The following is a 26,377-nucleotide window of genomic DNA, read 5'->3' on the forward strand; positions in this document are numbered from 1 at the left end:
TTCCACTAATCGGTAGGTTAGTAGGCTGGCTGCTCCAGTCTGCATGCTAAAGTATCCTTGGGCGAGATGCTGAACCCCGAGTTGCTCCCAATACATTGGGTTTGAATGTGTGTGTCAATGTTAGATAGAAAGCTAGAAAACACTTAGACACAGAAAAAAGTGCTTGCATGAATGTTGCGTAAAGTACATTGAGTTTAAAAGTGCTATATAAGAACCAGTCTATTTACCAAGCAATTTATGGTAGAAAATCCCCAATCAAGTACTGGAGTATATAAATGATAGGGGTGGACAACATAATCAAAATTATACCACAACAGTTCAGGGAAACTTGTAATAGTGATATTTGTAGAGATACAGGGGGGGGGAAAAGCTTGTTTTAGTGGTGATTGCAGTTTACCGGCATAGGCTTGTGTAAGTGCAAAGAAAATTATGTGCATTTTACTGCCATTGACAACACACTGCCTATTTTGAAGTGTGAAACTATTGCCACAAGGTGCCGGTAGCGGGTCGCTGTACAATATTGTCACATAATAAATTTGAAATTAAAAAGTGTTTTCTAACGTGGCTTTTTGTGCAATGCAACCACATCTGCAATTTCCATCCATCTTTCCGTCGTATGGACCAATAACTATCGAGTGCTCCAGAAATACTCGTCATTTGTTTAATTTCAGGGTCGCACATCACCTGCTGCTAGTATCTTTTGCTTGGGTGCCTTCATAGCCTAGTTGTATTCGGCAGTGTATTTTTGCTTTCAGTTTGTTGTTTCCACATTCAGGAACAGTTTTCCTGTTTGTATGAACGTTTGTTCAAAGTTTTGTGCTTTGCTGGAGGTTGTTGAAGTTCATTCTCAGACATGGCTGGATTTTTGTTGGTGCTGTGCACGCAAAGGAACATTGATATTGTTGATATCATGAAGAAAACGCGTTCTTTCTTTTTTTTTCTTTATCACACAAAACATCATGCTGGTATTATCATGGACAATGTGACATGGTAATTTTTGTTGTTTCAAGTCTTTTCTTTCTTTTTTAAGGAAACATTTGAATAATTTCTGGTGATATAGTAGTGTGTATTTGTATGTATATGTATATTAATGTGTATTTTATTTCATTTTTTAAGAAATACTGTTATTTATCCCAAAAGCTGAGACTGTACTATTTTATTGTTGGCAAAACATTTTAAAAAATCAATAAAATAAAGACAATATCACAAAACTAAACTAGACACCCTTAAATGAACTGCAGTGCCTGTGTTCATTGTGATGAAAATACTTTGCCTGGTCCAAAAGCGTGGGTATTGATGTTATAACAGCTCAGACAACAACTGAGGCCTTTAACTTCTGAAGTGAAAAGAAGTCAATATTTTTCTTCAATAAAACGAGTTATTTGCCCAAGCGCTGGGCTTCGGCTACCACAAATTCTGCTTCTGAGCTGTGTGATCTTCAAGAAAAAAAACACAGAATGTCCTTAGATTCATTTCTAAAGGCTCTTGTAATGTTTGCAGTTAAGGACAGAACAGGTAAAATAAGTCCTCAGAAGTGTGTGTGCATGTGTGCATGCACGTTTCTTTTTTTGTTTTGTTTTGTTTTTTTGCATGTATGCCAGAGAATGCCATCTCACGCTGTTCCTAATCCTTTGCAGATTGAGGTCAGTGGTACTATTGGATGATCCCGGTGTACAACTTCAGCCCGACTGCTGGAAAGGCTGAGATTGGCTGGTGTTATCTGATTTGTTCTGTCCTCCCGACATATCTGGTGTAGGGCTCTGATTGGCTCAGACGCCTTGAGATGAGGTCAAAAATATTAAATATGCCCACAATAAACGGGCCATCCGACAGGAGGAAGCAGCTAACTGCTTTCACCGTCCATTAGTGTGTCTACAGAAGGAATGCAAGTCGGTTTCAGGATTGTGTTGGTGGGTGCGGTTGTTATAGTAACTAATGACTGTTCTCGCAGGCCCTCAGCACCATGTGGGAGAGTTGCTATGGCAATGCCAGGTTGTAGCGTAGGTGTGTTGTATGTGAGTTTGCTGTTCACTCATTGTTGACAGGAGTGTCAGAGTGAGAGGACTTTGCTACAACCAGTGTTTGAAGTGCAGAACTTTTGTGTATTGAAAACACCACAGAGCAAAGAAGAGATATTATATATTATTAATATTATTAGATATTATTAATATTACAGGAGTAACTTGCACTGGATTATGAAACTGATGTCCAAATTAACTAACCAACTCCAAAATGTATAATCAGCTACTAATTTATATTTTAATTTCATCTTTGAGAATCCATCATTCAAACAACACAAATTTTAGAAGAGTCCCATAAGATCACACCAGAGTGATTCTGCGGAAGTTCATAACTGATAATATTTAACAATTATTTCCCAGCAGTTACCATCATTACCACTAATTGCTCTGTTTCTGAAACTGTTACAAATAAAGTATTTGAATATAAACACTAATCCAGGCTCAGTAAGATTCCCATGTCAGTTATTTTATTATTGCAAGAAACAAACAAATACATCAGCAGGATAGCTTTATTATTCCTGCCCAAGGCTCCCATTTGCATCCCTTGCTGCTAGGCGGTTTTTCGAGCACTCAATATGACCTCTAGTGAACTTCCAAATTACCTTGAATCAGACCTTGTCTGTGTTTTTGTAAGACACAAAAATGCAGAAACCGTTTATTCTCGTCTGGACTTTTTATACATCTTTACTTAATCCATTTCAGGAGGCAGTGTCTTATCAGATTGTGGCCCACCTGATTACTTTCCGTATTTTTGTGCCATTACTATCTCATTGTTTTCTTTTTCTTTGAGTGCTTTGTTAAACTCTGGATAACCATATATCGAGTCTCTCTCAAAATCCTCTTTGGTTCTATGCACTTTTGTCCCTCTGATATCCCTTCCTTTTTTAAAAGCAAATGACAGACATCACCACAGTGGCCTCTACTTGCATACATTCAAAATAATGCAAGAGTAAAGCTTTTCTTTCCCACGCATCTACACTTAGACGCAGCAAGTTACTGCGCAGAGGCAGACTCAAACATGCTGAATTGTAATCTTCACAGTGACATTCCCTTAGGAGCGTGAATAGCCAAACACAATGCACTTCAATTTTCTGGCTTTTAAGAAGTGGTCACAGTCCCTGCATGGCAAAGCGCAGAATCCTCTGTGTGAATTATTTACCCAATTAAATTTTGTCCAGTAACCTTTATTTCTAGCATGATCCGCCCCCACCCCCTATGACTGACCTTATTGCCTTTTGGTGTTTTTGCTCGTCTGTAATGGATTTAGTTTTGGAAGCTCAGATCTAATGCTGTCTCTATTTCAGTCTTCCTGACACACATACATAAAGTTTTGCTCTGGTACCTATCTAAAAATACCTCTTTAGCTATTTCAGGTTCCCTTTTAAAGGCTATACATGTTTATTTCTGTCGGTGTGTAGAGTCACTCCATCTTCCTTTCTGAAATTATCACATTTTGATTTATCTTCTGCTTCCTTGCACCCCCCCCCCCTCTCTCTGATCTCTTCTGTTCTCAACCATCTGGCTTGGATCCCATCCTTTTTATTCTCAGTTGTATTGTAGATAGAAGGGGTTGGGCTGAATTTATTACAGTAAATTTCGGTCTTGCTGTTTTGTATATTTACTATGCGTGATCCAAATGTTCCAAAAGTTTAGTGAGACACTGTAAGATGACATTTTATTATGTTTTCTGTAGCCAGCCATATGGGATATAATCGGTCTGAAAGAAGTGCCAGAGGGTTCTCTGGAGGATTCTGTCTGTGTGAGATGGAGAAAATACCATCACCACACAGTAACATGTGAAAGTCATATATGGAAGAGGAAATGGAGGGCAGTCACCTCAGGAAAAAAAGCAAGGCTGCATTTACACCTTTTCTCACACCGCATAAAATTAATAGCTAACAGTGGAATGGACTTTATCACATATATAATAGCCGAAAAAAAACCCAAAATGCTTTTTTGGGTGTATTTGGTTTTCCTTATTAATTAGCTTTCTGTTGTTTAAGGTCTTTTTTTTTTTTTTCTTTTCTTTTCAGAGAGGTAAAGGGTTCATATATTATTTAAGGAAGCAGATGATGCTATTCTAAAATTGAGTAATTACAGAATAATTACCATTATACACGCTAAGTAATAATTGCCCCTGTTCTTCTGTTTGTTTTTCAGTTATTGCTGACTCTTTGACAGTAACAGCTCCGGCCCAGACTTTGTCCAAAGTGGAAGGCGACACACTACAGCTTACCTGCGAGGTGTCTCGGACCACAGTGCAGCACACTCACTTGTCAGTAGGCTGGTACTTAAGGTCCCCAGAGGACCCAACCGCCCCGCCTCAGGAGTTAGTCACATTGTCAAGAGACTTCGTTTTGCGCTCTGGGGGGCCGTATCGGCAGAGAATGGCAGCGGGGGACCTCAGGCTGGATAAAACTGGCGCTACAGCCTACAGGCTGACCATTCACAAGCTGCAGCCAGTCGACCAGGGGCTGCTCTACTGCCAGGCTGCTGAGTGGATTCAAGACCCAGATGGAAGCTGGTTTGCTATGACCCGCAAGCAGAGCGACAAGACTCAGCTCCGTATTCAGCCCACTGGTGAGTGAATTGTAAATGGACTGCTTTAAAAAAAAAAAAATTACCTTTGCATACACAGTGCAACTATCATTCAGCTCTCTCACTGAGCCATTTATCAGTGGATAAAGCTGCTGTCCAACAAGACTGTTATACTTCTTCTCCATTAGCTTCTACTCGGCTCAACTCTACTCTGTTTCAGTCATGCTTTTAGCATGTACAGCACTTTGTGAACTCTGATTTTATGTTAAAGTGCTTTATAAATAAAGGTGGTATGGTATGTTCCATTACAAGTGAGTACCACCGCAACGTTGGTGGGCTCGACACGGGTCGTTTGGAACCCCAGCCAAGTGGATATTAAAAAAGGTACCTGTTACCAGGTACTATCATCCAATGGAACACCCTAAAACAGAGGTGAGCCTGGCAGAGTTGGTACTAGTGGAACAGAGGCTTTAGAAACACCGACATGAGGAACTGGGGTTTGAACCACTAACCTTGTGAAACCTAATTCCCTTTCTCTCTGCGCCTCAGAGATAGGCCGAAGGGATCATATTCTGTGGGAAAGAAAAGGAGGGGTGGTGGGCAGGGTATAGATATTGGTTAGTGTCAGTCCCCTCTGTCCTCTTGAGTGGCACACACTCATGCATGTGGGCCGGGTTTCACTGATTGCTGATCAGTATCTCCGGCTAAGCTCATTAGCTTTCTAAAAAGGGCTTAACTAAACCTCCGCAGATTCCCTACTTTTGTATTTGTGTCTGTTTGATGGGCAACATTACAAGCACATCCAAGAAAAATGTAACCAGCTCCAAATAGCGTGGGTGTTTGACACAGGAGACCTATGGCTTCCACATAAGCAGCTTCCCCAGCAACATGTGGCCCATGGTTCAGAAGGCAGAATGTGTTTTTCAGCCACTTCCTGCCAACAGTTTGTCCGGTGTTGATTGGGCTAGAATGCATTGCTATGAGAGAGACAGCTTTCTTTTAATGCTTCTGCCAAATGTAAAGGAAGAGACCTATGGAAAGCGGAAAGCATTAAGGGAGTTTCCAGCTTAGGGAGGTACTGCGGGGGTAGCAGTAACAAGGTTTGCGTGATGTGCAAGTGTGTGGAAACAAAGAATGTGTTGAGTGGGCTCATATGATAATTATTTAATAGGCAGCCAACCTCTAGACCAAAAAGATGAGAAAAAAAGGCAGCTTAATATCTCATCACATGTCCTTATAGCTTCTCACCCGACTCGAGCCCATCACATTCATCGTCCTGCGTTCCACATACATAAAGTATCCCTTTGTATGCTTCCAAGAAAGGGCCAAAGAGATGGGTGATAAACTGCTTTGACATTAGCTCAGTTACCAAGAAAGCACGCAGTGGCGAATGTCTCATGCCAGTAAATCACTTCAAAGAGGAGTCATTTTGCTTTTCTCCATTAAGCATCAGATCCGCTCTGGACCAATGCGACTTGATGGTGCCCCAGATAGTCGTGCGTGAATGAGAAGGAGAGTGAGAACTCCGATGTAAAGCAGGTTTGTCAGATGAGCTCCTGCTACTTTAGTGAGGAGACAAAGGGCACAAAGAGCTAATCTCTAAACATTCTTTGTCACTCTCTGTCTTCCCTATAATCTATAATGGATGCAGGGTTGTTGCGTGACAAAGAGAATAAAGCAGTTGCGTTGTGCAAGCTATGAATGTAACTGCTCAAACTTCAGTGTAATGCGTAAATTCATTTTGGTTTTCTTTCCACGTGCTTATTGCATGACGAAGGAGCCACTTGCACGCCTTAAGGCTGAACTGGTGTATGTGACGTTCCACCTGTCCAAGTGCATATTTGACAGAGAGCCAGGGAAATTTAGAAAGGAGAGGGAGCAGCTTCTCCATTAGACTCCTATTATAAAAGATGGAGTGGATCTCAAGACAGCCCCATCACTAGCTAATCACCCACTGCCGGCATCAGAGAGATGAGCAACAGACAGAATCTTAATGTACCTTTCACTCCCCCCCCCCTTTTTTTTTTCCCACCATACCTATCTTTTTTGGTCTTTCCACTCATCTCCTCCCTTGTTCCCTTCTTTCACATACCCTCTTATTTTTCTGCAAACATTGCTCATCACTGCAGGTTTTTTTCCTTCCTCCTCTCCTCCTCACTTTGGCTGCTTGTGCTTAGCATTTACTTCTTCTTTTCTTTTTTTTTTTTTTTTAAATTACACCCCAACATGAATATGTGTTGGCTCTTTAAGATGATCTTCTACCAGATCTATACTGTATTAAATTAAAAAAAATAATCCCAGTAATGAATGCTTAGAGTTTCCTAATATGTATTTAATAATATATTTGGAATTTGTTGCCAGCAACACATGGCAGAAGGCAGATTTATACACATTTATGCTTTGTATGTGTCAACAATATTCTCTTACCTCTCATCATAATTATCTCTGCGTAACTAGCTCCATACTAGGGGCAGGCTTTGACCTTTTCCACACGAGTGCATTTCTCAGAAATTCACTTTAAAGTCTTTGTAATTACTGCTTGGGGCTACCAACTCACTGAGATGTTTTGCAGCTGTCTCCGATATGTACAGAACTCAGGATCTGAACATTAATATAACAAACAGACACAAATGCAATTGCACATGCAGAGACAACAAGCATGATTTGGCCAGGTAGGGGGCCCTACCAGTGTTTATTCTGCTCTGTGGTTTTAGATCATGCAGGAAAGAAAAAGCGTGCCTGACTGTTTCAAACAGCTAACGAGAATTTTAATTAGAAGTGTTTTTTTTTTCCTAATTGCAGAGGTGAAAACTAGAGAGGAGAGAGCAGGCCTGTCTGTTATGCCACTATCCCACCGAGTGACCTCAACCATCTCTAATTTATATTCTTTTTCTCTGCACGAGCTGATGCCATGTTATTGCCCCATGGCTTTCCTGAATACATCAAACCCCACCTCTACCACCCACTGCTCAGTCTTCTTAACCCCTTTCTCTTGGGTAATGCATGTTCAGCTTACCAAGAAAATGAAGCAGCACTGTGCGCTTCGGTTTCGAGCAGCTTTAATTGAAATCTCCGTGCATTTATTAGCCTTTAACCTTGTTGTTTTCAATTGTTTTCCTTTCTTTCAGACCGGGATTTCAGCATCCAGGTGAGCACGGAGCGACGGTCCTTCACGGCCGGTGAGCCGCTGGAGCTTCGCTGCACCATTGAGGCGCAGAATGTCCCAGAGCGTTTCTTCTCGGTGTCGTGGGTCTTCAGCAGCTCACCGGTGGCCGTGGTGGGCCCCAGTGCCGTGCCTAATCTGGGCCCCGATTATGTCGCCCGGGAGGCCGCCGGTCAAATGACTGTGCGCAAAGAGAGCGTCAACGTGCACCTGCTCAAGCTGCAGCACTTGCGTCCTGAAGATGCCGGGAAGTATATCTGCCGCGTAACAGAGCGGGAGAAGACGCCCACGGGTGACTTCATCGACCGCAGCAAGAGATCCCGCAATGTCCAGATCACAGTCCAGGCACTGAGTGAGTAATAATCTGTTCACTGAAGCCAGTTGTGTGGCCGTCCTGTCCTTAGTTGTCAAGTTCACTAAGAATGATGACATTTTGATAATGGCTGTTTTATCTTCACTTAGTCCACATGTAATATCGTGCTGTGATCCTCTGCTGCCACCCCACCCCCGTGTCCTGTCCTTCTAAGGGTGGCTATAACGGATAGCTGCAGAGGTTCTATTGTTAGCTGTGAGTAAGAGGGAATGGGATAATGCTACTCTTATTCCTGATGTATTTCCTGTTTGAGTGGATTGCTAAGGATTGGTAATGCAGCATTATGGTCCTTCCCATTTCCTTGGCTTAGTGGGGAGATGGGGAGGGTGGGTAACACTATAGTAGGATAATGGAGAGCAGAAGAGTCCTGAGTGAAGGAGGCTGAGCTAACAGCCATGAAATGAAAGTGTGGAGAAAGAAAAGAAGCAGAGAATGGCATCTAGCTCTCCAGGGCCCTCTAAGTGGCTCCCTAGGCTAAATTAATGTGTTCTGCTGGGGCAAACCTCCTCAGCTGGGTTAAGCAGGGCTAGCCAATGGGGTGATGTCAGCCTTGCAGCTGATTGATACAAATATACAGTTAAACCTTTAAAACCTTGTTCCCAAATCACTTCTGGTGTTTTTTCTTCTACACACTCATAGCATCTGTGTCTGATGCTGCCTTCCCTTGTCTCTCTGTGCTACCATGCCTCTGAGGACTAGAACAGTGCATGGAGCCAGCCAACTGATACCAGCATAATAAAACATAATGGCCACAAAGTAGTATCTCTGCTCAAGCAGCCGATGCTACCTTATTCTGACCGTTCTGCAGCCCCTGTTAAATCACCCCAAAACAATGGCCCAGAGCCTGCAGCAGTCTCTTGGGAATATCTCTGTATGGAAGGTTTGTTTTTCCAACAAAAGGCCCTAATGCCATATAAAGGATGTTTATAGGGTTTACACAAGATAATGGGCATGGTTATTGGTGGAGAACTTTCATGAAACACAGCAGTAGTGTTCGGGGAGCGTGTGTGTCGTATGCAGACTTTCCTTATGCCTCCTTTCTCTTACATTCAGGCATAGACACAAAGTTCGAAGATGTGCTTCATCACTTTAATTTGTGGAATTGGGGGGAAAGCTGTTAATGGGTTGCGACAGGGGTTTATAGTTGATGATTTAGCGGCAGGCAGAGGTTACAGCGAAGGAAAAACAGGGGTAAACACTCATGACAAATGAATGTTGATGGATGGAGTTTACCTTTGCACTGAGAGAGGGAGGGAGAGCTCACTTGCCAGACTGAATCTCTATCATAAAGATGGAAGGGACAGGTGATAAGGTAGGGAAAGAGAGTTGGGGCTCTTTGGGATTGGAGAGAAAAATGCATTCTGTTCAGCACAAAGGAGAAGGAGCCCGTGGGTAAAAATTGAAAAAATAAAATAACAGGGAAAGGAACGTTGACTAGACCAAGAGATTTTTAAGGGTAGGCAGGCAGATATATCTACATGTTACAGTCTATTCTTAGCTGTATAAGAAAACTATGAGCTATTCGAATGAAAGACAAAAGTAAAGGATGAAGCATTTTCCCTTTTTTAATGTGAATCTGATAGAAATAAGAATTGAATTCATTTCATATTCACAGAGGACTCATGCTTATTAGGAGGGCCGGTGAGCTGAGAGGGAGGCAGCAGAGCTTGGCCTAAGGGAAGGAAAAAAAATGTGAGAATTCTTAAGCCGCACCCCCCACGAGACAGCAGCACTAGCTCCGCAGAGGGGAGGAGAGCTTATGGGTCAACCAGAGCTCCGTGATGTTTGATGGATGCTGAAGTGATAGGAGTCTAGATAAAGCAGAAAAACAGAGCAGAAGAGTCAGTAAAGACTTTTATCCTTCTCCTCTGAAGTGCCACTGAGCCCTGTGATCTGAACCTTCTTTCCTGTGCGTATTAAGGACTTGGTGAACAAGCTTCACAAGGTTCAGGAAGAGAATCTCAACCCACACACACACACAAAACTTATCAGTGTGTCTACTGTGGCTGTCACTCTGACGTGCCTGGGGCCAGTTACAAAACTGCACTATCTTACCCTGACACATGCTTCCATACACACTCATAAGCATGCAAACAGACGCACACAGCACTTTTACAGTGTTGCACTCCAGGGAAAAGCTCAGCAATTTGATTTATTGCCCGTGGCCACCTCTGCTCTCTGAATTGTTTGACACAGACAGAGTTATTCTAGCTATCTCTTGGATTCAGTTTGAGAAGGAGTTACGCTTTTGGATAAGTTCCTGTGTCCTAAAATCCGTATCAAATATAGTATCTAGATCCGATCACTTTTCCTTTTTTTTTTCTCTAGTTTTCTTTTTGGGGTGCTTTTTGTGTATTTCATCTTTAATTGATATCGTGGACATTTTGCCCTAATCGACACTTGCACGTCATTATTTTCCATCATCTAATTTTCTATGAGCACAGTGACTGTGCTGGTGCAGTCATAGCTCTGCCTTGATCTGTGTTTTATAAGCAGCCAATATTTTATCAGGATTGGGAACTAAACATAAATTATACAGTAATTTTCATACAAGGAAAAACATAGCAGACAGAAACCACAGGCTCCTACGTTCCCACTAAAAACAATGACCAGCCCCAGTCTGTTTTTTCAGTATGGAACTGGTTCCAGATTTGGACCCAGCGCTGCACTAGTGGAAAAAAGATTTAAATTTTTTTTTTTTGAAAAACCTCTACTTTACACAAGTGTAGAGATTGCGGTAAAATTCTGGCATGGGAGTAAAATCTATGGAGAGAAATATGCCTAAAAATGCATATGCTATGATCCACAAGTGTAAAGATTTACAAATGTGTACAGTAATTTATGAGGACTCACAAATGTGTGGTTCAATCCTTGCACAAATGTGAAGTGAAACTATTTAATTTTATTTATATTAAAGTTTTCCAGAATGAAGACTGATCATTTACACACAATTGTTTAAGTTTGGTTTCACAGCTCTGATCATTTTCTCTTTCAAAAAGCTTTCTGTGCATTTAAAAGTCTAAAACTGCAAGTAACATCCCTTTTCTAAAAATAAAAATAAAAATATTGGGGAAATCCGTTTTTTAAATCTACAAATATAAGTCTTGGTTTTGGTATCAGTCTTAAAAATCTTATCAGTTGGTATGTAAGTAAGTAAGGTTTACTTATATAGCACTTTTCAAGAACACAATTCACAAAGTGCTTTACAAAGCAGAAGTATGTATACACCAAGTTGGTTTGATTGCACTGGACTGGCTGGCGCATTAGCGTGTCAATTGAAACTAGTGCCAGCTACCCCTCACACCTCTTGATTTGATATACTTGTTAGCCTCATGATCAACCAGTCTTTTCCAGTCGAAATTAAAAACAAAACAAAACAAAACAAAAAAAAGATCAAAAGGGCCCGGCGGCTTTCAAGAGAAGTGGGAGGCAGAGTAACTGATCACTAACATGAAAGGGTAAACCTCTTTGTCTTGTGTGCGGAGCCGATGTGACCATAATTGAAGAATATAGCATAAGATGACACTATGAAACAAAACACCAGGACAAACAGCAGAATCTTCAGAAGGCAGAAGAGATGAAAAGAAGTTTGGTGTCATGGCAGACTGTGTTCACAGAAGCAACATTTCAAAGAGAGGCTGTTGTTAAAGCCAGTTTTATTGTGGCAGAAGCAATGGCCAAATCAGCCTGGTGACAAAGTGAGGAGGAATTTTTAAAGTGCTGCATGTTTAAAGCGTGCAATCCCAGACAAAAAGTAAGCATTTTAAGTACTCTGAATACTGTTACAGATTGTCTTTGTGAGGTTGCCACCAATCTGCAAAAACAGCTGATGGAAAAAGGAGAAGGCTTCGCTGCAAATTCCCTTCCTGTGACACGGCTGATACTGCCCAGCTCTCAATCTTCACGCGTCGAGCTGACTCCAGGGGAACTGTTGGAAATTAAATCAATGAAATGGCACAACTAAGGGAAAAGACATATTTGAAGAAGTAATCGAAGTGCGTAACTTAAATGAAGCTGCTTTGGGGGAGCGCCAAAGGAATGACAACAGATGGACCGCCTGCGATATGTGGTGAAAAGAGTGGCTTAGTGGACAGCTGTGTGGGAGAAGACGCACTGGTGAAGTCACAGTTTATAACTGCCTTATACACCAGTAAGTGTTGTGTGGTAAAACCCTGAAAGTGGAACATGGAATTAGCCCGGTAACACCAACATTTATCATTACATGAACCAATGGTTTAAGAGATGATGTCTGGACATGAAGGCATGCCCTATCACACAGAAGCGTCATGGTTAAATGAAGGGAAAGTGCTGGAAAGATGTTTCAAGTTGAGTTTATGGAAAGCAAAGGGAAAGATGCCAAAGAGCTCGTGGATGAAAAATGGCTCTGTGAGTTTGAATTTTGGTGCGAAATACCAGTTCACTGTGGTAGGGGCAGCTTCAGGGGTAGGGCCATGTGATGATGAAACATGCAAGAGCTTTTAAAGCCAATCTGGCCCTGTGGGAAACACAGATGTTAGAAGGAAACCCGAGTCACTTGCTGTCAATCGATGATGGAGCAGATCTGTAGCGCTGCATTGCCCGTTGCACTTTTTGTTTAAAAAACTGAGCAAACACAACTGCGCTCTCAGAGCGAGTTTTCTGACTTTGAAGCCCAGAAAATCAAGTTTGAACTTCTCAGCAATCCATTTGCAGTTGACTGTGAAAGAGCACCTATAAGCACACACACACACACACACTCACACAAGCTGCTCCAATGCTCTGCATGTTTGGCAGCACTTAACTGCATTTGGCAACTTTCCTCTGTGATAAAGACGAACACCAAACAGGAGTCTCGTTACTTGTGCACACGTTCAATCCATCCTGAAAATATTCACAGCACAGAACCTGAACCAAACACTGAACTTGCAGTTTGAAGAGAAAAACAACGACCAGGCATCTGGCTTAAGCTGTTTTGCATCACAGCAAAGTGTGGTTAAATATATATGCTTCTTTTTTTTTTTAATCTTTCAACAGATTGATCATTAAAATGTTGTTTCGTTTGTTGGTGTTAATGAAATCAGAATAACTTTAGATTTCCATCATGGACAAAACAGTTTTAATAGTCTGCGAGAAAACATTTTTACTGGAAATGACTCAGAAAAAAAGTGCATATTGAGAAAAATACATCAAAAATAAATTCTACTGATACATTCTTTCATTTTTTTCTCCTTTTCTCGTTTGTTTGTTAGACATAAGTGTTCTTAATTCTAAGATATTGTAGGAGAGTTAGAGTTTGTATTTCTGTATGAATAATTCACCATAATACAAATAATTATAAAAAAAAAATCATGGGTCTGTTTTTTCAATAAAATATTTACCATGATTTGGACGTAGCCCCTCTATGACTGACCTTGACAGTCCTTGTTGTTCAAAGGCCACTCATGAGTTAAAGGATGCTGATCAGCCACAACATCAGTGCCACTGATCAGTGAAGTGAATGACATTCTGCTTTGTAATAAGATGAACAAACTTTGAGCCTTAACATTAATGGCCTCAATATGAAGCACCTTTAGCAACACAGTGGGGAAGCTACACAACATTAAGTAGGCAGATAAACTGTTGTGACTCGATGTATTAGAGCCCACTTGGAATTTGACCTGACAAACAGACTCTGATGAAAAGGCTGAAGAAAACCTTTCTCTGGTCTGATGTGACAGAAGTGCAGCTCTTTCATCAGAATGGCCCTGTGACAGCCCACAGTTTAAAAAACCACAGTTTACCCGTGGAGAGACCTGAAGATGTCACATTTTAAGTCTGTTAAGACATGAACTTATTGAAAAACACTGCGAGCCATGCTGGATAGACTTTTGCAGAGTTCTGAATTTAGTAATCCATCCATCGCATCCATTTTATTTTGCTTATTGGGGGCAGGTCACAGGGGCAGCAGCCCAAGCAGAGAAGCGCAGACTTCTTCTCCCCAGCCTCCCCCTCCGGCTTATTAGTATTATTATTTATGTAAATGGGCGTGTGGATATTTTCTCAGTCAGCTTTCTCTCTGCATCACAACCAACTCACTGTCTATCTCTGTATTTTCTTTTCCCACTCAGAGAGCAACATCACAGTGTTCTTGTCCAGTAACTCCTCAGTGGTCCTAGAGGGTGACGTGATCCAGCTGACCTGCACAGTCCACGCTACCACGGGCCCCGTGTCTGTTGTCTGGCAGTGGACAGACAGCAAAACAGCTTCACTGACCAAGGAAGTGGCTTCCATTGATCGGGATGGCACAATATGGCATAGCCCCAGCTACAGAGAACGTGCCAGTTATGGGGAGATACGCGTGGAGAAGGTGCGAGCTGACACATTCTCTCTTTCCATCCACAACGCCTTACCTGGGGACAGGGGCTTGTACCGCTGCTCAGCCACTGAGTGGCTTCACACCGGCTCTGAATCTGAGCTAAACTGGGAGAAGAGTGAAGAAAGATCCGACACCAAGATGGTCAATGTCACAACTGTCGGTGAGCAATGTCATCCTAATCTGATCTGTATTCTAATATCTTCAAGTCAGTGAGGCATGTAAATGCCCTGACAATTCCAGCATGTCTGTACACAGAATCAAAGGGACACACATGGGTTTTGTGATTTGCTAAAGACTGACAAATGGCTCAGGAAAAACATGGAGTCCACATGGTAGAATAAAGCATGTTTTATTCATGTACTGCTTAGGGACTAGAGCTATTATGACACACACTCTCACACCACCTGCCTCATGTCAAGAGCAGTGCTTCCATGACACCCATGATAGACCCACACGTGCGCACACACACACTTGGATTAGCCAGAATTATTAGAATGGAAATGCAGTGGAAATGTGTTTCACAGTCTGTGGGTCTCCTCTGTCATTGCTGACTTAAGCTGAACATCCTCAGTACAGGCGGAGGAAGCCACTGGAGCAGAGCAGTGAGGCGCTGGCAGGGCAGGAGCACCGGGTGCAGCATGCACACACACACATAGACACACAACTAACGGATTAGCTCCCTACAGCAGCAGACAGTGGTGCTGCAGAGAGGAGATGTCAGTTTTTAAGTGGCCATTTCTTAAGTTTGGGCAACAACAGAAACATTTGTTTGAGGAACAAGGGACATATTATGCAAATCCGAAAAAAGGAAGTCCAAAGATGTTCGTCTTTCTTCAGTTGCACTTCTCGACAACCCTCTTCTCCTCCATGCTTGGCTTTCTAAATAGGCATGATAGCATGACGGCCAATACGTGTGTTATGTCTGATTTGTTTTGGCCTGTGTTTTTCCTCACTTTAGCTTCCAAAAGCATGTTTATTGGACCTAAACCTACCATGTGAATGGAGCATTTGATTTAATTAAGCATTATTCTTTTTTTTAATGTATTTAAAAGGAAAAAGAAGATCTTACACTTCTGTTCCTGAGCTTAAAAGGCCAATAGTAGCATTTTCCGATTGAGACAAGGGGTATACCATTGGACATATACTGGACATTCAAAACTTGCATCAAAAGCAGGGTTTGTCCCACCCAGCCTTCGACAACAACAAACAGAGGATTGATTACTGCTTGTAAAAACAGTGACTGACAGTGTGGTGGGTGAAATTTCATGCGGCCACTGTGCCCATACCGTATTCTATATCATCCTTGTTCACAATTCCCTTTGCTTCCTGACAAGACCTACTGAGAATAGCAAGTGGATGTCCTCTGGGACTTATTTCCAGTTGACTGGCATTAGGGGCCCTTATGGTGTTTCAGGTGGCACACATAAGCAGACACAAACGACAGTGGAGGGTAGATATTCACACACACGGTGTTCCAAACAATCAAACACACTTTGTACGGTAATGGAAAGAAACACAATGTTTATTCACACAAAAAGAGAGTTGTATGGGGGAAAAAATGGATCAGCGTGAAATCCTCTTTTCTGTCACTGAGGCAGACAGACTGTGAGGGGAAAATGGAAGAGGGTTGCCAGGCGATGAGAGATGGAGTGAGAGGGGAGAGTTATTGTCTGTTAGAGAATTATGGCCCCAGGCGGCTGTCCCAGCTGTAGCCAAGTCTGGACAGAAAGCCATTGATTACATCCTGAAGGACGCTGAGGATGATGACTGTCAGAGGACAAGAGAGGGTGAGGGACGGAGAGAAAGCAACGATGCTGTCGACAAGAACATAATGGAGAATGCGCAAAGTCTCAAGGAAACGAATTATCCGATCTGGCGAAAGTCAGACTTCATCAACATGTTTTCATTCCACCTCACGCTTTTTTTTTGTTGTTGTCGGTGTTGTATCTGTGTATGACCATCTTTCTCATTTTCAAGTGCAATCAGTCACATTCAATGAGTGCCCTGAAATAGGTGCAGCAGGGCCAGAGAGAAAAGGGATTGTTTTTTTATTATTATTATTATTTATTTGTTTCACCCAGTCTATCTCTTTTCTCTCTCCCTCTCTGATCACTCTTGTTTTCCAGTGTAGGTGTCTGTTGGCAGTAATATAAGGAGTTGGGAGATTGTTTTTAGCTTAATGAGGATAGTTTAGACTTGGCAAGCAGTTGAGCGTAGATCGAACATCGGCGCTTAGAGGAAATCTCCCCCCTGGGTTTTCTTTGTTGCATCACCGTTAATTTTGAGGCGCTCTCTCACATTCAAGCTTACAAATTCACACTCACGCGCACACACAGCTGTCTTTTGACACCTGCCCCGTAATGATGCTGGAGAATACTTGGAGACTGAGAAATGCTTTACCTGTGAACTCTTAGATAAGTATGGTCTTTTTCAGCCGAGGACTTTCTTCCTCCTGGTACCTATGCTGAAACAAAAACTCTTTCCAGAATGTGATTACTTTTTAAACTTTATTATGTAAAGATTTATCATTAGTCAGATAAAAAGCCCATTTGACTGTGTGCCAGCCTAACTTTCCTTCCCCTCTTCTTCCATCATCTAGAGTCCTCCTTCTCGGTGTCGGCCTCATCGCGCACACCATCCATAACCTTCGGAGACTCCTTTGATCTCCTGTGCCTGGTCAAGCCCCGCCATAACCCACGCGTCCCCACTTCCGTCACCTGGCACTTTAAGCCAGCTGGAACAGAAATCGATGGCGAGGCTGAAGGAGAGTTCAAAGAACTGGTGACTTTCACACGCGAAGGCACGCTGCAGTGGGGGGAGCAACTGCTGGGATTGGGCACCCGCACCACCGTGGACCGCTCCCACTCCCACACCAATTTCTGGCTGTCTGTGACCCGGGCCGGGCGCCGTGAGGCGGGCAAATATCGTTGCACTGCAGTCCTGTGGAGGAGGAACTACGACAACAGCTGGAGCAGAGTGGCCAATCGCACTTCCAACCCACTTGGCATCAGTGTCCTACAGCCAGGTAAAGCTGCAAGACTGTGTTGCCAGGTTGACACACACCTAATTGGAGTGGACACAGACCAGCACACAAACGGGGATAAACACAGATTCAAACATACAGTCACACACAGACACACACAGACTTATACACTTTCAAATAGGGTGAAGGCACCAGAGCTTAGAGGATTTCTACCTGCTCTAATTGCTCTTAGTCTGTGGTTTAGCCACTAATTGGAGTTTCTGTGGATGTCCTTGTGTGTGTGTGTGTGTGTGTGTGTGTGTGTATGACTGAGTATGCAGGGCAGGGTGGAGCCTCCTAATGGAGCGCAGTGAATGGATTGCTAAATATCCCACAGGAAGAGAAAACTGAGTGAAGGAGGGAGGAGAGAAAGTAGCAAAGGACAGAGACGGAGCGAGAGAGAAAGTGTGATAAAGGGAGTGAGCGATCTGTCCTTGAACCCTTTTCCTCAGCGGAGGCATTAAACTGTCTATTCCACCCTCATTGGCCTTCTGTGCTTCACAGGCACACTCACATGCACGCACAGAACCCATTCAGACACAGCCCAATTAGTGGCCGAATGCAAACAAAAAACCCCCACAAAGAAGCACAAACCCACTTTGGCCCAATTTAGCCCAGTCTGGTGTACCTTAACAGTACGATACTTCATTTATTCAGGTGAATTTACCTCTGGAAAAAAGCTCATCCTGCTGATAAAATAACCCACTATTTTCGTAGGATTTAAAGCAGTCCAACTAAGCGTTGTTGTACCTGCTGTACAACAGGGGATCCGATTTGTTGGATTTAGCAGGAAGAATGTCAGCGAGATGTGTGGGTGGGATGACAAGTAGGCTTTCAAGTGTTAAAATAATATCAGCAATCATTGAAGTGAAATACAAAGATTTGGTCTGCAGTGTTCTATATGTGACCGTGAACAATGCGTGCCTGCAGGCACCTGTTCAGGTGGGGATAAGTGATATGCTGTATTGAGTTCAGAGGCACTTTGTGATGATCAACAGCACTTTTCAAGTCGGCCAGATGAATGTCGTTGCACGTATAGTATGAATAGTCTTTCATTCCGTGGTGCTGTTAATTCAGATGCTGTTGCAGAAAGTCATACTGCAACAGATGAAACTTTCTTTAGCAAAGCATCTTATGGTGAAAGTCAATTTGGTTGTTTTGACCAAGTGTCCCACGTCCAGTAGAATTTCAGCAAAATCATATTTTCATCAATACATGTTCTTGTCAGTCAGTACAATACACTGACTCAGCTTTCGTACTTGATCCAAGGTCAAGATGACCCAGCTGAACATCACCTCTCTTCCTGTTCTCAAACTCAACTCAGACTTAATGTCTCTCCCGCTGCGGTCCTCAGTGTAACCCACGCATGCACCTCCAGATGAGTGCAGATGGGACTAAAACATGTAAGAAAGAAATAAGAGCAATAAGAGTTCAGTTTTATTATCTAGAATGCAGCAATACATAATGCAAACATGTATTAAACAAACCTACAGAAGCACCACAGTGCAGAGACGGTGCTTTACTTGCGTGACTGATTCTGCTCTGACCTTAACCGCTCATGCAGACCGCGCTGCATCTCCGGCCCCTTCAAAAAGTATTTGGAAATCAACGTATCATCCTGAATGCTCATTTACCTCCTGCCCGTGTGCAGTTTACTTTGTTTATCCATAACCAGAAAAATGTAAAAGGACACAAACACACAGAGACAGACATTTCATAGCAATCAGGGGTCTCCTCCTTCCACTCTCTTTTCCAGCGGTGTCTGTCTCTAAGACAAAGTGATCGGTTAGCTTGGTAATGCCATTAGTTACCATGACGATGTGATCAGTTATCGACTTCAATCCAATCAGTAACCGTAACGATGCAGTCATTCTGTGCATGAGGGCACTGTCACACAGGGGAGGGCGAGCGACTGATTTCCTTTATCTCATTGGTTGCCAAAGCTTATTTCAGTCATGGTCATGCCGTGTTCATGTCCACTGCCTCTTATGGGGCTTTCTATCTTCTTCTTCTTCTACATTTCTTTTTTTGGTTGTGTTGTCAGACCTGCATTTAGGCCGATGATTCATTTGTCAAAATGTAGGACGTGTCTTTCTGCCTCACGCCTCTCCTCACCATCTGTTTTTCCTCACTGTTTCCCTAAATGTTAACCACTCCTGGCTAAATGAGCGGCTGGCATTTACTGTTCCTTTCCCACAGAAGTGGGATAAAGGAGAGTGTGTGTAATGAGGTGTGAGCAAACACAGCATCTGACCAGATACATAATTGAGAGACTTTAAACCATGCTTCCAGAGGTACTTTTTCAATATGTATGAGCTGCTTTGGCACCGTACATACATACTGCATATGGGCATGCCGCACACCTTATGGTCAGCTTCTGCAAGCTTTCATGTTAATATCTGACAGGTTGACCAGCTTGTTAAAAATGTACTGTTAAGAAACCTTGAAATCTGGCTACTTTGACCTTTGACCTACTTTGATGTACCACTACATTCAAATAATAATAATAATAATATATATATATATTTTTTTAGTGGCTTACCAATGTATAAAGAATCACCCAACAGAAAAACAGCTTCTCTCAGCTTTCTGATGGTCTGTTATACCGCTATCTTTAATTCAGAAGAAAGGTACATGTGTGCCAAGCATAGGGAGGTTTGTATATGTGAAATGGCTCTCTTCATTAAAATATCGCTGAACTTCAAAAGCAGGGACGTAAAACTTGTTTGCCCTTGATCAACAGAAGAAAATAAAAATGTTGGAAGTCGATGAAAGCCAGACCAAACCCTCTGAGAAGGAGTAGGCTGGTCAGCGTTATACACCGTCAAACTAGTGGGGTGTCTGTAGCCCAGTCCAAGCCTACATTTTCCAGATTTCATTAACAGTACGATGCCTGTCCCATGAGTCATATCAGACAAGTTCACCACCATATCTGCACACACATGCAGTTATTATGTTCATTGTGAGAGGCAACTCTGTGCAGCAGTTTGGCTTGAATTATCCACCATAGCCTACATGGAGAAAACCATCGCTCACATAGGAGCACAACCATCATCATCCTATACAAGAGCACAGTGTCTATGTGTGCGTGTGTACACACATTTGGAGGGGGGTTGTCTCCCTGAGCAAAAGTGTAATTATCTTATGATGGAACATGATTCCGTATTAGATCCCACAGCAGAGTATAGTCGCCAACAAACGGAAATAACATAAACACGCCGTGGCTATACAGCTTCACGTACAGTGGTAGTGATATTAGATTTCACCTGATTGAGTTTTCTCTTTGTATCTTTCTGAAACGCAATAATGGCAAACACATGTTCAGCATGGCAGATCACCGGGGAAGCCTCAGTCTCTCTAACACAATCTAATATCATCTACTCATAACGCAGACTACACACACACACACACACTCGTACGCAGAAAACACAAAACTAATTATGCTGAATCTTCCCTAATGGAACGAGAATTTAGATTAATGATAATTTGGGGAGATCAATACATTTTTCTCATCACTGTAGTGTGTGCGTGTGCACTTTTGTGCGCGCGCGTGCGTGCGTGTCTGGTATGAGGAGCGGGATATTAAGGCCGCCTGGTTATTGGCTGAGTTAGAATGATGATGGTGATGATGGGGTGGGGTGTCCCACTTAGAGTTTCTCCTCATCTAATCTCCCACACATGCGTTTCCCTGGCTACCTTTCGCTCACATGATCAAACATCGCAGTGCAGGAATGGATTCCTTTTTTATTTTTGCTTGTTCCTAGCCTCCTCTCTTGTTTTGCTCCCTTGTGGTTGCGCTTTGAGTTAGAGAATATATTCCTCATACCGTCATGTCCCGCCTTGTGGGCCAGCAGTTGGAGATGCCGCGTGCGCCCTCCTTTCATGCCACTGAAGTAGTTGCCTCCCAGGCTTTTATTGATAATGCTGCCTTCACTGCAGTGACTGGAGATTGCTGCGTATCAGGGAATAGATGGGAGCTGTCTGTCTTAGGGCCTGGCCTGTCACCCTCATGTCTTCTTTTTCTTTCTATATTGTGTTCTCACTCTTCCCATAAGTATCTAATGTCTTCTTTCCCCTTTACTCTCACTTAGCTGCATGTTTCCCTGCAAACGCCCCCAGCTTCTGCCTCAGTCTTGTGATTTTCAGTATTTTATAATTCCCTTCTTCCCTCCTCCTCATAATTCTTCAGATAGCTTCTTCACCATTGTTAGTATTTCCTGTATGATAAGGATATGGAAGCTCTGCTTGTTTTTTTGCACAATAGAGGCTTTACCACAGTGTCATTGCTGGTGACAGGGTTCTAAATCTTTTTTGTGCCCCTTTCTTTTTTCCCTTTTTTTTTTTTTTTTTGTTGGCCTGCGATGGATGTAGTTTGGGATTGCCACAAGCTCACCTGAGGCAGAGCTCTGTGTACGGGGCTGCTGCATCCATTTCTGAAACACATCACCTGCCTCATCAAATGTGTTCTTTGCATATGCAAATGTTCAACGTGCAGTCATGGGCCGTTTGTCTGCACACACGCGCATAAACGCGCAAGGTCGTGATGTGTGATAAATTAAGAGACTTTGAGGGGTGTGGTGAAACGGAAAATAATTTCCCAAAAAGGTTTTTTGATTAATCACGTCTGTTTCAGACATTCAAGGTCAGGTTCCCTCCGATCGCGTCTTCTTCTTTCTCACGCGAGCGAATCCTCACGTTCTCTCTCGTGCACTCACAACGGCACATTTTTCTGTCAAACCCAATCCAATCTCCGGCTCGTTTCCTTGTTCGGCCCTATCTGCCGACACAATGAGATTCTCTGTGTTGTGTCTCTCCATCTCTCATAAGCACCCGTGTGTGTATGTGTGTGTGTGTGTGTCCTGCTGTTGCTGTAATTGAAGTCGTAACTCAGAGCTAGATACAGTGCTGCTGCTCCCCATGTAAATCAGCAGCTAATAGTAGGAGCGAGCAGAAAACGGCCCTGCAGTGCTGCCTCCTGAATACACACCCGCTCTCGCCCTCCTCCATCCTGCACTAACAGAATGGCCACTGTTCTGTGGTTTAATGTGCATAATGTGTTTTATGCTCATCGGCAGACCCCTTTCAAACACACACACAGGCAAGCATGAAGACACATGGCTCAGTCTGATACATCTTGTGCTCTCCCCTTTGTGCAAAGTTTTTCTGGGTCATTAATGTCCCGAACGTTGCCCTGACCCCAAGAGGATGCACACCTCTTGTGCATCCTGTTCCTGCTCTCCAGCCTGCTTACAACAGTCAGTCTTTCAGACAGGCTGGCGGGAAATAGGAAATGAATTTGGTTTGACATTGTGTTTTACAACTAGCTATGAATATATATTGCATGGGTTTGCCCTGTATGCGGATGTGTTCAAGGCTGTCCTTATGTGCAGATATCCCTATAATAGGCCCAGTCTTAATGAAATTATTCAGGGGGATTTGTGGAGTAGAATTGAGAAGTGGTGATATCCCTTTGACACAATGGGATCATAGATACATCATGGTCGTTAGCATAGACATTAGCCTCCTAGTTCAGAAGAGAAGCCAATTGTCAGTTGGGTGAAGCCTCTCCCTCGTTGTTTCTGACACTCTTATCTATGCCCCCGCTCACAGAGGTCCAGACAAGCTGGCATTTGTAGCATTGTATGTTGTGTGTAAAGTGGCAGGGGTTGGCAAGTAGCATCAGGCCAAAGCGTGCTGTCCTGCAGAGGATTGGGGTGTGTCTAAAGCCTTCAGTCCTGACATGCTTGGTGTCCTGGCTGTGGATAAGCCCCAGGCTGTGCTAAGGCTAATGCTAAAGGCGGAGCAGGCAGCCATTAAGACTATAAGTCCTCTGGAGTGGAGCTGAAGAGGCTGCCTGCTGCTTTTCAAAATCCCCCCAGGAGCATGTTCTCACTTTCTGTCTTTTACATCTCTCTCATCTTTTCCAGGCTCTCTTCCTCCCTCTGCACCCTCACTTTCACTTGTCTTGTGAATATCTGTTCAGCTGATGATTTATCCCTTAACTTTTCCATTTTTCTCTCATCCTGTCTTCTTTAAGAAAAAAAATCTCATCCCTCTCTATGTTCACCTTTTTTTTTTTTTTTTGCTTTTATTCATTCCTCTTGTGTGTGGCTCTTTCTCCCTGTCTCTTGCCCACTTTTTCTCCCTTTAAAGTGGAGGCATTATATTGTGGCCTAGTAGAAAGCTTGTCAGCTCAGTGGTCATTAAGTAATCATTAGACTATTTAAAAAAAAAAAAGAAGCCAAAGTCTTAGGCAGAGACCCAGCAGCACCTCTGGCGTTCACACTTCATTTACTGTATGCCTCATTAAAATTAATGTATCTACAGGTTAGTCTGTTGAATATTCATGCAAGCATCAGGTGATTAGAGAGACTGGCATAAATGACTGTAGGGCAAAGAGGTTATGACTGATCAATACAAAGACTGTGATGAAGGCACAGGACGAGAGGGTTGAATCAGATTTTTTTTTTTTTAACCTGAAACTCGATGTATTAAAAGACTTCACCTAAAGCGGCGACAGCACAAAACACACACGCAAGAAAAAAAAAAAAGGAAAATGAACTGCAATTTTCTCCCTTGACAAAGAAAAAAGGATAACTTTTTTTCTTTGATTTACCATCTCTAGCTGTATTCTCCTCTTCTGAGCGCTCGGCCGGGCAGTTTTGTAGATCCTTTGAAGTTATCCTAAAATTTTGTTATGAGCGTGTGCTTGTGTGAGCTGTGGTTGGTATGCTCTGATGTGCCACAGTAGCATCCTTAGCTGTACACTTCTCCTCCCCCTGGACTCAAACTTGTTTTCATCTGCTATGCTTCATAAACAACAATTGTGCAGTGCTGCTTTTGGGATTTGCAGTGCACTTTGCTATCCCCCCTTTTTTTTTTTTGCATCAAAACTGGGCTGTTGTTTGTAGCCTTTATGTACTTGCCTCCACTGATGACTAAATGGAATAAAGACAGTTTTGTCTCAACTCTGCACTTTCCTGTAGCTATTAAACCAGACAATATCCGCACACATGGAGAAGGGATGAGATGAGGGTTCAGTGAGCCAATTAGTGTGACTGCACTGTGTGGATTTGTGTGTACTGTAATGACTGTACATGCCCAGCAAACTGCTGAAACACAGTATTTCCAGTAGAGCCGAGACAATTGTGGACTGAGCCGTGCTCTGTCTCTCATTACACCTCCATTTCATCAAGTAAAATTCATTTCAGGCTTTCTGTGGAGCAAAAATCAGACTTTTTGATTAAACGTTATTCAGTCCTGGATGCTGATGTAAGGTTTAACTGAGTTGTGTGTTTTTTTTGTTTTTTTTGTTTTTTGAGGATGAGCTCACTGACATTCTTAAATATATCCTGGCCACCCTTGTTGATCATGAAGAAAGCGTTGCCCTGGAAACGGCAGGTGAACAGTGCAAGATGCTGTCAACGTTAATGCTCAAGGTTAAATGAAAAATTGTTATGTTTATTCCATGAGTTTAAAGAAGAGAATTCAAGTGTTACTACATAAAGAAATCCGTGCGTTGCTGTTCACACCCGACTAACAACTTGACTGGCACGTGAACTAATGCGGAGCAGTGAGAACAAGTGTTTCCAATTACGGATTTGTCTTACTTCGTGGATGAACCCTTGAGGCTTATTAAAGAAACGCTGTAGCAAAAAACGTGTGATGACAGTTAAAAAAAGGTATCGACAGCCTTGCTGACACACAAGAATGCAGAACTACTCTTGCTGTTTAGGGAATGCACATAGATGATAAGCATCCTTGTTAACAATCAACGCTTGAACTGCCTCCCTGTGCTGGTTTTCTTCCCACAACATAATGAATCTTCTCCCATCAGTGCTGCACATGAAAAAGCACTGCACACTGTACGCACATCATCCTGAATTTTTAGCTCGTCTGCTGCTTGCGTCAGCACATGCACTCTTGGTAGGAATGGCTATAGTGTAGCTGACAGAAGGAACTTCGCTCTCTGTGGGAATGGACACGTGTCAGGATTTGACAGGCTGATCTGTGAAGTCGCTTTCACAGCATGAGGATTCTGCAGGGAGCGGAGACTTTTAAGATGTTTTGGCGTATGAAAAGATGCATTTTCTTTCCTTTAATTTTTCTTTCTGCTTTTGTGCTCATTGTTCTCAGATTTTCTTTTTCTTCTACTTCTTTTTCTTTGTTTTGTTTTGTTTTGTTTTGTCCCTTCAGTGTATGCTTGACTGAGCAATAATAACTTGTAATAGCTCATGATGCTACTTAATAGCTCTCAAATAATTTGCCTATTTTAGATTTTTAAACGGCATATCTGTAAACACTGATGTACGAAAAAAGGCTTTCAGCCCCCAGTTTTTCTCCTGGCTGCCGATTCAAACTTCAGAATGGAAATGGCAGAGAATCGCTTTGTCCTGTGCCAATCCAATCCTGCATGGTTCCACTTCAGGAGGTTCGGAAGTAATTCTCCTGAAAAAAAAAGAAAAAGAAAAAAAGGATTGCCAGGATTCCACAGGGCTCTACCGCAATTCCGGATAGGGACATTGTCGGGCTTCCTCCCAAGTCTAGTGGGTACAGAGGTAAAGGGGCAATGATGATGACTAATTTAAGATGCTAGCTTTACTCTTACGCAACATGGTGGTCTCACAATGTCTTGTAGACAGGCGTCTTTTGAATGCAGCTAAACACACGCATACTGAATGTACGCGGCAGCTTTGAAATATTACAAACGGCTCTCATTTTAGCATGCGTGCCAATCTGTGGATAAGGATGAGCCTCTCTAGGCAGATGGCTATGACCCTAGGCAGTCAATCATTCAGTCAGTCATAGCAAAGCCTAGCGTGAGCTAGAAGGATGCATGAATTTGGGGATACAGAAGGTTGTTTTACAAAGGAGAAACATAAAAAGGAATTGGGAAGCTTTAAAAGGAGGTCAGATATAGTTCAAG

At 42.7% G+C, this 26,377-nt stretch overlaps 1 protein-coding gene across 1 annotated transcript in view; it reads left to right on the forward strand.

Annotated features, from left to right (window-relative positions):
* Positions 1–26,377, forward strand: part of igsf3 (immunoglobulin superfamily, member 3) — an 87,325-nt gene that overhangs the window by 43,864 nt on the left and 17,084 nt on the right. The window contains exons 3-6 of the mRNA XM_040005322.1: positions 4,182–4,601; positions 7,688–8,074; positions 14,182–14,589; positions 17,029–17,454. Coding sequence (XP_039861256.1) covers positions 4,182–4,601; positions 7,688–8,074; positions 14,182–14,589; positions 17,029–17,454 — 1,641 coding nt within the window. The remainder of the gene's footprint in view (positions 1–4,181; positions 4,602–7,687; positions 8,075–14,181; positions 14,590–17,028; positions 17,455–26,377) is intronic.

Source organism: Simochromis diagramma, unplaced genomic scaffold (assembly GCF_900408965.1).
Source record: "Simochromis diagramma unplaced genomic scaffold, fSimDia1.1 OVJJ01000501.1, whole genome shotgun sequence".
Taxonomy (NCBI): Eukaryota; Metazoa; Chordata; class Actinopteri; order Cichliformes; family Cichlidae; genus Simochromis; species Simochromis diagramma.